Source organism: Vicugna pacos, chromosome 3, assembly GCF_048564905.1.
Source record: "Vicugna pacos chromosome 3, VicPac4, whole genome shotgun sequence".
Classification (NCBI taxonomy): domain Eukaryota; kingdom Metazoa; phylum Chordata; class Mammalia; order Artiodactyla; family Camelidae; genus Vicugna; species Vicugna pacos.
Window position 1 is genome coordinate 21,758,369 of NC_132989.1, and position 13,475 is coordinate 21,771,843.

The 13,475-nt window shown below is 51.1% G+C and overlaps 1 protein-coding gene across 27 annotated transcripts in view; it reads right to left on the reverse strand.

Annotated features, from left to right (window-relative positions):
* Positions 1 to 444: 444 nt before the first annotated feature.
* Positions 445 to 13,475, reverse strand: part of LOC102540146 (protocadherin gamma-C3) — a 175,754-nt gene continuing 162,723 nt past the window's right edge. For all 27 annotated transcript variants that reach the window (XM_031672174.2, XM_072956063.1, XM_031672157.2 and 24 more), the window contains 2 exons: positions 7,367 to 7,455; positions 445 to 2,449 (listed from right to left, as the gene is read on the reverse strand). In XM_031672174.2, the coding sequence (XP_031528034.1) occupies positions 2,223 to 2,449; positions 7,367 to 7,455 (316 nt within the window). In that variant the 3' untranslated portion in view covers positions 445 to 2,222. The remainder of the gene's footprint in view (positions 2,450 to 7,366; positions 7,456 to 13,475) is intronic.

Sequence of the window (13,475 nt, forward strand, 5' to 3'; positions counted from 1 at the left end):
CTCCGGGGTGGTAATTTTAGCAGAGAAGGGGCGGAACTCAGGAAAATCCACCGCCCCCTCTCTAGCTCTATTTGCCAACCCGCGCCCGCCTCCGCGCAAGGGTCTCCTCTTCTGCCTGGAGACAGCCGCACACACACAGCTGCGCACTCACACCGCCACGCCGCGCGCGGAAGGCCCCTCCCCCACGGCGGACCCGCAGGCCCATGACACACGCATTGTACAGATCCACAAGCACCACTACCGTCGCGCACTGTTACACATGCACGTGGTGCTGCACGCATACACAGCCGCATTTAACAAATACACAGACTCTCGGGCCATGACAAAACCAAGATGCGAACACAATAATCGCCTCCGGAACCTGCTCTTCTTCCAGCATATACCTCTTATCATTTCAGCCACAAATGCCAGGAGCCCCCATCTCTTACACAGAAACGTTCAACCTTTCAGAAGAAACCCTTTAATTTTTTTTTGTCAAAGAAAAAAAGCCATATAAATATTAGAGTATAAAACTTGCGTGAGACACAGGAAGGGGGGTGGGGAGCTACGTGACTATGCGAAGAGAAGCGCTTATAGGAGTCAGTACGCGGGAGGGGGTCGCCGCAGCGCGTGACACAGCACAAAACACAGCACGGGCTGCCGCAGGCAGATTTGGGGACAGACGGCTGCGCGAAGACCGCCGCCCCCTGCCCACTCGCCATCACGGAAAAGCACGCCGCACTACATACACTATTGGCTATTCTACACCAGCCAAAAGAGGGAGGGGGCTCTACACTCTACTGTAAGGGCGGGGGTGGGGTTCTCGCGAAGCCCCGCTGGATGAACGGGACCCCCGGGCAGAAGGGGGTGGGCAGAGGAAGGTCTATGCACAAGGAGGCACTGGGGGACTTTAACCAGGCTCTGGCCACTAGGGGGCGGACTGGAGGCCTGGGCAGCGGGCTTCACAGAGAAGACATGGCACCTGGCAAGTTGAAGGACTGGGGATTTGGGAATGCAGGGGCCCTAATCCTGGGCTGACACTTTCTATCTACTTGGTCCCTGTTCTAGCTCCTTGCCTCCCCAACTCAGGGACCAAAAATGGCCTAGCTGGCCCATCCTTCCTGCTGGGGCCACAGTGATCCTTCAACCAGCAGCACCTCTGGAGTACCCAGCACCCACAGAGGCCCCACTGACCTCTCTAGGGGACCTGGTCCCAAACCTGCTCAGAATTTCCCTGGACTGTAATGCCAGTTTAAATCCACTGGTGCTGGTAGCTCAGCCCAAAGCTGGCTGCCTGGGCTGCCCTGTATACGACAGATGAGGGTCCAGCCTGGTGCTTGATTTATGGCTGGAATCTGGGGATCTGGTCAGTATCCTGGTGGCATACAGAGCCTCCCGCAAGCCCTGTTAACTGATGGGTCAAGCTTTGTTCAGCCCCCCATCAACACACCTACCTTTCCCTTCTGTATCTTACCACCCCATACTGTCTGAGAACATGCAATGGAATCTCTTGTTTGGGAAGAGGGAAGTCACAGCATGCAATGGGAACATCAAACAATAAAAAATGAAACAAAAGACTGGTCCCCAGGGTGTCGGGAAGAGGCATGGTAGCAAAATGCCCTCCCTAAATCCAGCAAGCATCAGTACCACGGCAGTGGTGACCAGGTCTCCCAAAACTTGAGCTTGGTCTCAGGTTCTGGAAGGAGATGAAGGGACAGGCACCAAACCATGCTCTGGGGGAAGTTTGAGGATTGAAGGAGAGGCCAAGAGGTCATGATGCCCTTCCAATACTTCAAAACTATCATCCTTTTTAGGTTACCAGGTACCTCAACACCCCAACCACTTACTCAAGAAAGAGGAGCTGTTGAGAAGGGTGGGGTGGGGTGGGTAGGAGGGAGGCAGGGGATGGATGGGCCTGATAGAATTTGGAAGATGGAAGAGTTCAGCTGTAACTAAAGGGGGGTGACAAATGGTGTCTACACTAACCCCACTACCCCCACGGGCACAGCAATTGATTGGATGGGGGTTCCCAGCAGAACTCCCTTTGCATATTCAATCCCCTGGGGGCAGAGAGGGGGGTGTTGACGGGGCACTTGTTTCTGTTTCCCAAGGGGAGCATGGCCTGGGCCCCTACCAGGATCCTGGGGGTGAGCCCTGAAAATCCGAGGCCTGGGTACAGGTAGGGAGAGGCTGGGTTGGTTGGGGAGGGAGGCTGCCCTGTGGCTCCAGGCCTGGCCTCCAAATTACTTCTTCTCCTTCTTGCCCGACTTCTTCTTGTTCCCGTTGCCACTTGCCGGGGTCTTGCCATCTCGCTTGCCAGCTGCGTTGGTCAGAGTAGCATTGCTGCCGGGGATGTAGACATTCTGGCGGTAGTCGGGCACGTGCTGCAGGGTGAACTGGGGCCCGTAGCGGGCACTGAGGCCCATGGTGCCGGCGCCCCCTCCCAGGGTGGAGCTTCCATCAGCAGCTTCTGCAGAGACAAGGGAAGGTGAGGGGCTGAACTTCAGGGTCCCCAACAGTCACTCTCTTATAGCACAAGTAGTTAATGAATACCTGCAAAGTTCCCAGCCCCAACTTTGCTGAGCACTGGAAATGCCGTCTCTATCCCCAAGGGGTAGACGTAAGAGGCTCAGGAGTGATAGCCTAGGTTTGATCCTAACTCTTTTACCTACTACCTGTGATCCTGGTCAAATCTACCTAAACTCCCCCCATGTCTCCTCGGTTTGCTGATCTGCAAAATGGGGATAATAATAGTACTTACCTCTTCTGGTTGTGGTGAAGGCTAACCAAGACGATATACGTACAGCTACACCGCAAGGTCTTCAAACATGCTGGCTGTTATTTCTCTCAGGGCTGAGACACTGACTCAAGTCCCTGCCCTGCCCAAGGCAGCCTCTCTGGTCTCCACACTAGACCATGGGCTCCCGGAGGGCCGTGACAAGGGAGCTCGTGCTTGTGCAGCTCCTATCCTCCTCCCCCAGTGCTGGGCACAGAGGGCAGTTCGTCGTTCCATCATTAGTTAGGAGGGGTGCTCTTCCGGGCATTCATCTCATGACGGCAGTTGATGCCAACCCGGTGCCAAGCACCTTGCTAGATGCTGCACATGCAGGACGGCTTTTAACCTCAACACAACAACCCAGGGAGGTGTGTGCTATTATTCCCGCTTTCTACCTGAGGGGAGCAAGGCTCAGAGAAGCTAAAAGACTAGCCCGAGGCCATACCGGCCAGGACAGGTGAGGGCAGCGCTAAGTCTAAGTGTATCTTAAGTGTATGCTGTAGAGCGTGGTCGTCGCCACCACCAGTGGCCTGGACCTCCTTACTCCTCCGAGGGTAAAGGAGGGGAGAGAGGACAGTGGTGAGCTGAGTTCTATGAGGCTGAGGTGATGAAGATCCCAGACCAGATGTCCTAAGTACAGTGTAGGCACACGCTCAGTGACAGAGCTATAGGTGACATCAAAGAGCCTCCAGCCCAACTTCCCGCTGCGCACAACAAAAACTGGGGCCCAGAGAAGTACAAATTCTGGCCCTGGCTCTGCGTCGCCTGGGAGCTTGTTAGAATCACAGACACTCAGAATCTGCATTTTAACAAGATCTCCAGGTAATCTGTCTGCACATTAAAAGAAGAGAAACAAAGACGTACCTCCCCATTGGGGTTTCCTGAGGACTCAAGGAGACGGTGCGCAGGCGCATGGTAAGTGCTCACTAGATGTTAGCTGCTGCCATCTGACCATCCCCATCCCCATCACACAGGGTCACTGCTCCCCCTGAATGCTCCCTGACTGCCTCCAGGGGGATTAAAAAACCAAGAGTTTTGACGACTCTGGCTGATGTCTCGGGAGGCTCCTGCTGGAGTCTTCAGGTGGTAGAAGGGTTAAAAGCCCAAGAATGCCCAGCCCAGCCCCTCAGGCAGAAGGGCTCCCCCGACACTGGCCTCCCACTACCCCCGCCCCAGACCCTGGGTGACTAAAGCTGGAGAGGCTGAGTAATCCTGGGACACCAACCAGGGATTGAGAAATAAGAGACAGGAAATATTTTCAGGGAACAAACCCGAGTGGGAGGGGCGTAAGAGAAGGCAGAGGAAAGATGAGCCCGGGCCTCCTCGCCGCCTCCTCACTCCAGTGCTCAGGTTTCTACAGCATCCATTTCAAGTCCCAAATCCCAGGATCCCGTGGCCTTGGGGCGGGGGAAGTGGGTTGGGTGGGAGGGAGCAGCTGCCCACTTCCTCTTCTCTTTCCCCAGGCCAGGCCCTCCCCGAGCCCTTTCACTCCACTGACAATTCCCTGTTTTCCCTAATTAACTCCAGAAGGGGGCCCTGTCCTCCATTGCCCTGCCCCCTCCCCCTCCCCCTCCCACAGCCCCTCCTCCAGCCTGGGACTTCAAGTGCTGGGGGGAGGGGGCCCAGATCCGGCTTCAAGAGCCAGAATTCCAGAATGATTTAGGGGCTTGAGGGGAGGACCTCAGAGGCGCCAGAAAGGCAGAGAGAGAGCGCACTCGAGAGAGACAGAAAGACACATGCACTCAAAGAAAAAGAGGAAGAAATGGGGAGAAACAAGGAGAAGGGAGGCAGAAATAGATAGACAGGAAGGGCTTGACTGGGTAACTGGAAGCCAAGCCCACCCACATCCTACAGGCACCCAAGATCTCTGAGGAGCATCTGAGTGTATGCAAGTCACAAAACCAGCCCCTACCACCTCCTCCCCTAAAGCACAGACCTGATGCTGGCCTGGGCCCTATCGATGCAGTGAAGCTGGGCTGGACCGGGAGGAAAGAAGATGGGGAGACCTAGAGTGTAACAGAAAGAGACTGACGCTGGAGTTGCGTCTGGTCACCTCTGCCATGATGAGCTCCGTGACCTTGGCCGAGGCCCTGGCTGACTCAGGCCACTGTTTACCCATCTATAAATCTGAGGGGGAGCAGTTGGATAGCAAGCTCTGACCTTCTGTAGCATCAAGTCTCCAAATGGCCCCTCCTTCTACCCCTGCAAGACCCATACTGGGCAGGAACCAGGATGCTCCCTGAGTCCAAGGAGAAACAGACTTTGAAGAGCAGCAAGAAAAAAACACCCGGGCATCCTCCAGCCTGGAGGAGGTGGGAGCGGGGCCAACCTCCTCTCCTGTGCCAGCCTCTCCTGAGGAAGCAGCTTCCAGCCCTAACCTCCCCTCTCCTCCTGCCCCGGGGCTGAGGGCAGCCACTCCAGAGCAGCCCGGAGGTCTGGTCAAGCCGGACCAGAGCCAGCTGAGCTGCAAACCGCAGCCTCCTTGAGAGCACACCTTCCCTCAAGTGTTTATTTAAAAAGCCTCCCAAGTACACTGACTCTCCGGCTGACTTACTCCCTCGCAGCAGCCCCACAGGCCTGGCTGGGCCGGCCTCCAGGGCCGGGGAGCGGGTGTGAGAGTGAGAAGAGGGCCTGACCCCACCACCTCCGTCCGCAAGGCCCACCCCCCAAGGCCCCGGCTTACACTTGGGTCAGGCCCTGTGTGGCCAGAGGGGTGAAGCCCGGGCGGCCAGCCTGCCGTGACTCAGGGGACCTTCTGGGAGGGTTTGGGACTATAAATACTGACTCCGCTTCTGTTTTCAAAATCTGGATTTAGGCTAAAAAGCCTGCTTCCTGGCCTTAGGGTTCAAAGCCGCACTAGCTAAATATACCTTACTGTCTGTTTACTTCTCTCAAGAACCCAACTTTTGGCATCTCAGACCTAGCCACTTGCCTTTTTCATCCTCAGCATCTGGCCTCTCTAGAATTACAGCCCCAGACCTGGGCCAGCTCTGTCCCAGAAGGCTGGCCCCCCACCCCCGCCACTTCCCCCTCACTCTTCTCTACCCAGGGCCTCGCCCCACTCAGCCTCAGACATCTGGGGAAGGCTTGTCAGATTCAGCAAATAAAAGCCAAGGGTGGGCAGTTAACTCTGAATTTCAGGTAAACAGTGAGCAATTTTTTGTGTGTGTTAGTATGTCCCAGTTCTAACATTTGGGACCTTCTTATGCTAAAATATGATTTGTTGTTTTTCTGAATTTAAAAATCAAGTGGCCATCCTGTATTTTATCTGGAACTCTAACCTGAGAGAATAATGCAGGGAGGGCATCGAGAGAAGTTCAGCCTCTAAATGTGTTCAGCGAAAAGGGAAACTGAGGCTGGATTGAAAGCCAGACATGGTCACTGGAGGAGAAAGGGCACGAACTTGGGAGTCGGGCTGGCTTTGAATCGCTAGTCTGCAGCTCAAAGTGGGGGCCTTGGAGCAAGTGACGTCTCAATTTCCTCAGGACACGGGCATGACTCTGGTGATCACGGTTCTGCCTCTCCCCGGCTCTACCCACCGGCCCTCCAGACATGCTGGAGCGCCGGGCTCTCAGCCTGCTCTGTAAGGCCAGTGCCTTCCTCCTCTGCCAGCCTCCATACAAGCCCAGGATGGGCTGCTCCGGAGCTAGTCCTTATTAACGGGCATTCTTCGAATCCTGCCTTCTACGCCACCGTGGGTCATGTGAGATAATAGTTACTCAGTTTTAGCCCCTGCATAGAGTGCCCTTACTCTCTGCCAACCCTTGTGCTGAGGCCTTATGTTCTGCCCTCACGACCCCACGAAGAGCTCTGTTATTGTTATACTGACTTTAGAGTCAGTGAAGCTGCGGCCCAGAGGGGCCGAGTAACTTGCCCGAGGACACTCAGCCAAGGGGTGGCACTAGGACTCAATCCAGGCCAGCCTGCCTCCAAAGCCTACAGCACTTTTCGGTACCAGTGATGTTATTCTGCTTGCCCGCTCAGGACTCCTGTTACTCCTCAGGGACGACAGCCATCATCTGAATCTCTAGTGCCTGTTCAAGCTCTTCGTTAGCCTTGTGGGAAAACCAAAATCCTGCTCTGGAGGTGGGGGCAACAAGAGAGAGAAGGGGTCTCATGTGCCCAGAGTGTCCTCTCCCTGCTGGGGAGGGACTGAGGGCCTGTGTGTGCCACGCCCAGCAGGTGTTGCTTTGTGGTATCATCTCACTGATCCGCAGAGCAACTCTTTGAGGTCCCTGCCCCTGTTTTCTTGGCTGAGGAAACTGAGGTTTAGAGAGAGAAAGCACATTGATCAGAGTCACAAAGATTGTGAGGGGTAGAGTTAGGACCCAACTGATAGCGGTCCCCTTCTAGGGGCTGGACTTTTAGCCACTACTCCCCACTTGTCCTGCAAAGATCTTCCCTCGTTCACTTCCCTCTGTGCATCCCAGGACACCTCCCCCCTCAGCTATTCCCTCATGTGGCTTTGTAACCTGCAGTTGTCGGCCCTCTCAGACCTGCCGATAGGTCCGGAGGAGCCACACGGACGGAAAGCCGGTCTCAGGGCACGGTGCTGTGGGATGCACCCCAGAAGCCCGGGGCGCCCATCCTGCGCATACTGGCACAACTCACCACTGGCGGAGGCCAAGATCATGGCTTGCAGCATCTCTGTGTCAAACTGGTTGTTGGGCCAGGTGCCGGTTTCATCGCCATTTTGGGAGCTGGGGAGAAAATGGGATGGTGAGTTTGGTCTCCCAGGCCAGCCCAGCTCACATTCCTCCAGTCCTCTCCCAGGGCTCCCAGATCTATTCCAATCCCCAGCCAGCGCCCAAGCCCTGCTCCCTTTCAGCAAGTTAGGAGGCAGCTTATACAACCAGGAAGCCAGATCCCCATTTGTCACTTCCCCAAACCAGCTTTCTCGGGTTTCAGACACCATGGCCCTTGGTGGGGGGGCGAGGCAGGACACACTGCAGCTTGTCCTCCCTGAGAAAGCAGAGGCTCCCAGTGAGGGAGGGCAGGACGGTGGAGGTGGGAAATGAGAGAATGTGTCAGAGCTGGAGAAAAGCATGAGAACCCAGGGAGAGAGGTGGGAGGCCCCACAAGACCTGGGAGCAGGGAGAGAGAGGTTTTTAAAACTCAAATCTGATCACTTCAGTGGCTTGCTGAACCCCCAGGATCAAACCCACGGTCACATAAGAACCAGCCCTGCCTGTCTTACAAGAACACTCTCAGCCCCACTCCCCAACATTCTATCATCAGACCTTTTCTGAGGCACTTCCCCTAATTCCTCAGACTCTCTCTTGCAGCGCATCCTGGGCAGATAAATGCAAATTGCCTACCTCTGCCTCGGTAACATGAATATGATTTGCCAGAGGGAATCCCTAAACCCACCCAGGCTAGACTAGGTGCCTCCACTGTGCTCCCATCCCCACGGCTGCCCCGGGGGCACGGCTGCTGTACCATCTGCTCCGCCCCAGATCCAGCTCTGTGAGCTCTGGGACCAGGCCCCTGCCCTTTCCTACTGAAGCACCTCGTTAAGACCTTTAGGTGCTCCAAGCATTGAGAGAAACATGAAGTGATTCTCAATTGTTAAATTGTTAACCTGTAAAAGAACTCTACGGAATGCCAACTCAACTTGGATTTTTCCCATAGTGACTATTTCTGTGCTTTGGGGGGGAATTTTCAAGGATTAAATGATTTCCATTTTTGAGGGGAGGGGGAAGCAGCCTGACAGACACCCAGTCTATTAGGTGACCCTTGCATGCTCTGCAACACCTAAGTTCATCAGTACATACTTGGAGCCTGAATGAGTGGGAGACCTGCGGAGTTACGTTACTACGGGGTAAGATGTGGCAGCAGGGCAGCAGCTGCAGGGAACACCTTAGAGGCTTTAAAGAGTGAGTGAGTGCGAGTGAGTGCGCGTATATTTTGTCATGGTGGATGAGCACAGTCAAGAACTGCTGTACATTTTTTCCAAGGTCTGTCCCAGCTTAGTCTCCCCTGCTCTGGACTTCCCTATCCCCAACTAGGTGGATTCAGCCAAAGGCTCAGATCAGAGCACACAGCTGCTGCGTGGTGTCCTCTACACCATCACAGCAAACAAAGAGTTAGGGATGGAGGAGAAAGCAGGAATGTCATTTCTCCCTCCACGGGGTGGGAAGAGCTGGAATCAGATCTGGATTCATTTATTCAACCAGTGTTTATTGAGCAATTACTGCATACCAGCCACTGGGCTAGGAGCTGGGGTCAGAGCTGTGAACGTGACTGAAATAGTCCGACTTTACAGTGCTCACAATCTCCACTGAGAAACTGATATTAAATAATTATGTAATGGTTTCATTGCAATTATGACAAGTGACATGGAGGCCAAGAGCAGGAGGCATAGGAAAGCCCTGACCTAGTCGGGATTAGGGAGTCAGCCCATCCAGGCTTTCCTGAGGAAAAGACAAGGAATTTAAACCTCAAGAAACTATCCCACTGATTTGCAGGAGGAAGCCAGCTAAACAAATGCAGGAGGCATGATAGAACCACTGATATAAGAAACAGTCTGAGACAAGGCTCATGGGTGAATACTAAAATACTAAAAGCAGTGAAAGGTGACTGCAAAGTCTCAAATGTCACCCACAATTTATGTATTAATCACCAATATTTATAAGCATCTTTGTCATGGGGAGATCTGGGGATACCACTTTATCAGTGAACGAAATGAGCATCACTGACAACAGGACAAACTGACACAAAATGATTCCCAGCAGAAAGTGCACAACTGCACCCACAGTCTTCTTAACAAGTATGTGTAACCAGGGGAGGGGGGTGGGAGGGGACAGACTGGGAGTTCAAAATCTGTAGATACTGACAGGCATATGTAGAATAAACAAACAAGATTATACTGTATACCACAGGGAAATATATGCAAGATCTTGTAGTAGCTCACAGTGAAGAAAAATGTGACAATAAATATATGTATGTTCATGTATAACTGAAAAATTGTGCTCTACACTGTAAAATGACTATAACTCAATAAAAAATGTTTCAAAAAAAAAAAAAGAAACCAGACTGTGTAACCTGATCTCACCAAGAGAGAATGATCAGCAAACCCCGACTGTGGGACATTTTGAAAGACGACTGGCCTGGACTCTTTAAAACATGCCCATGTCATTTAAAAAACCAACCCCTCCAAAGGTAAGGAGGCTGCTTTAGATTAAAGGAGATGAAAGAGACAGCACAAGCAAATGCAATTCATGCTCCTTCACTGAATCCTGGAGTTAAAAAAAAAACAGGTTAAAAGGACGTTAGGAGAACATTTACGAAAATCTGCTAGTGGACTGTGTGTTATTCCATTAATGTTAAATTCCTCAAATGCGATCATTCTTTTGTGGTTATGAATGAGAATACTGTTATTAGGAGATAGATTCTGAAGTATTTCAAATGTTACGATGTCTGCAACTCTCAAATGGTTCAGAAAGGAAAAATGTGTGTGGGGTGTGTGTTTTGAGTAGGGAGAAAGAGAAAGCAAAATGTGTAAAATATTAATGAATGATGAATCTAGGTAAAAAGTATTTGGATGTTCCATACACTATTCTTTCAATTTGAGAGGTTTGAAACATTTCAAAGTAATAAACTGAGGGGTAAAATTAAGTTATCTAGGAGAAAGGTAGTGTTGGGAGAGAGCTTTCCAAGCAGAGGGAGTAAATACTGAGGCTGAGTGGAGCGTGTACGTTCAAAGACTAAGAGAAACACAGAGGGAGGGCGGGTCAGGGCGAGGGCTGCAGAGTGGACACCAAAGATTTTGGTCTCATCCTAAGATGAGAAGCCACTGAGGCCATTGGATTTAAGTATTTAAAGATCATTTTTGCTCCTATGAGAAGACCAAGGGTTGAGGGGACACCTCTGGGAGGACAGGAACCCAGGGATGCGGCCCCAGCCACCTCTGTCTCCATGAAAATCCAGGAGTCTTGACTTGCAGCCAGGCTCCGCTGTCCCTGGGGCTGAGGCAAGGGGGCTCAGGTGGAGGCGAAGGGCCGCATGGGGACAGAGTGGGGAGAGCAGCGCAGTTGAGAGCAGGGAGGGGAGCTCTGGGGCTGTGGGGAAGACAACAGGGTCAGACACCTGGTTAGGAGGACACCATCGCGGGGCAGAAGGGGGATCACATGGCCTGGGGAATAAAACTCAGTGGAAGGATGGGCCTGGAACCATGACGGCCTGGGCTGAAAGAAGGATTCTAGGGAAATGGCTCAAGGCTGGAGGCCAACTACCCGGGCAGGCTGCCAGCTCTTTGAAGCTGGGCAGGAGATGAACGGAGAGAGACTTTTTTTTGAACCATTTACTGAGAGCTTCCTATTCCCTGGGTCCTGGGCTGGCTAAATTATATACATGTTGTCTATTCCAGCCTCAGAACCACCTGCAGCTAAGTGTTAGAAGTGTCCCTATTTCCCAGCAGATGAAACTGGGGCTCAGAGAGATTGAGAGACTTTCCCCAAACCACACAGCTGGCAACAGGCAGAGCTGCAACCTGAAATAGGGCTAATGTTACTCCCGAGCCTGTGCTCTTACACATGACAACATGCTGGGCTTCAGCCTGGAGGCCCGGGAACCCTGGCAGCAGTGACAGGAGACTCTTCTAGGATTTGGGGAACAGTGAAAAAATAAAAGTGAAAGAGATGGACTACATCTAAGTGACCATTTTCCAAGCACCATGTGCCAGTGCCTGTGACAGGCCCTAGGATTTAAGAGATGACAGATACAGTTCTCACCCTAAGGAGTTTGTATTCTTGTACACTGGGTATGTGTGTGAGGGACTAGCCCAGAGGCTGGGCTGTGGTAAAATGCTCCCTGATCATGCTCAGAAAAAGGGAAAAATCTGGGAAAGTCATCCCTGACAGGAGCCTGGATTTCATTGTATTAAATCTAAAAGCATGTGAAGTGTTTATGTAGTAAAAGTCTATCAGCATTTTAAAATATACATTTTGGTCCATATAAGGGGCTATTATGCAACAATTAAGTGTCAATTTAATAAATAATCTTGCTTCAAAATAAGAACAATTTTCAAGAATTGTTTACTGACACAAGGAAATTCCCATGATGTCATACAAAGAGGGAAAAAAAAAAACAGGCTAAAATACTGATGCACACGGTATGACCTCAATGACTCCAAAAAAAAAAAAAGAAACCACTGAGAAATATCACTTGACTGGGAATGAGAGTTCTTGATATTCTGTGAACAATTTACGTAGGTGAATCAGATTTTTAAAAGAAGAATAAAAAGAGGCAGCAGCAGAAGCAACCGAAGAAGAGAAGGGGAAGCAGGAGCAGCCACAGCCCATCTGTGTTGTTTAACTGCACAAAGGAACAGATTTGAAATATACACATAAAAATTTTAAGAGAGCCTAAGACATGTGAGACACTCAGCCAAATATAAAATATGGCTCTTAATTTGAGTAAGCGTGCAAACCAGGTAACAGAGGGAGATACATAATTGGGGAAGTGTGGATATATACTAAATATCTGATGATGTTTGTAATAATATCATATTAATAAACTAACAGATTGTTAGTTTCTTCAGATTATTTCTGGGACTTATGTGTTTTAAAAAATGAATCATCTGTTAAAGATAGTGAAGACTCAGATGATATCATACGATGGCTGAGATTTGTTTTAAAATAAATCAATGAGAGGAGATGGAAGTGAAACATGTCAGTCGAAGCTGGATAGTGGGGCCAGAGAGGCTCATGACACGGATCTTTCTATCTTTGTATAGATTTGAAATTTTCCGTATTAAAAAAAAGTGAGTGGTGGTTTCCCTGGGTTGTAAAATTAAGGGGGCTTCTTCTTTTAAATGGTTTTAACTATTTCTTATGTTTCTATAATGAGCATAGGTTATTTTATAAGCAGAAAGAAGTAAGTTACTATTTGTTTGTTGAATGACTGCCCAAACTGAGGGGGGGCAGGGATAGTCTCTCTGGAGGAGGGTGGGTTGCAGAATAGAAGGGGAAGGACAGTATGAAGCCACCAAAATAGAACAGTGTGGAGACCAGGGGAAATCAAATGGAGACACTTCTCAAGGCAGAGATTGGGAACAGCTGCAGGGCGGGGCCTATGGGGTACAGCCGAGAAAGGAGAGCTTGAGCAGCAGCTGTTGGGATCAGAAACCAAAAGGAAGACCTGAGAAGGGGTAGTGGTGGGGAGGAGGTACACCTGGGGGGCGGGGATTTCAGAAGACTTCCTTTTGTGTAAGTAAGGTGACAGGGCTGGCTTGAACTTGAACCTGGTTTACTGAAGAACTCAACACTAAGCCTGCTCTGAACCTGGTGTGCCAGTAGCCAAGATGGGCCAGAAAAGCACTTGAGGGCCAGGGTTTGATTGAGTAAGAGGAATTTTCCCTCTCCATCTTCTCCCTCCCACTGACTCATCAGAACAGCAGCAAAGGAAATCTCCCTGTCATCCTGCGAGGCCTCACCACAGGGCCTTTGCAAGTGCTCTTCCTCCACCTGGAATGCTCTTCCCTCTTTTATCTTCAGCTGGTTAATTCACAGCCTCATTTCTTCCTGGATGTCCTCCTGCTCCCTGACCAGGGCAAATCCCTATTCTATGCTCTCACCACCAGGCGCTGCTCTTCCAGGCATTTACAGTAGCTGTAATTGGACATTTTTCAGTGATTATTTGGTTACCATTTGTCTCCCTTAATACACTGTCAACTCCCTGAGGGCAGGGATTACATTTATTTTATATCTCCTACACCTAT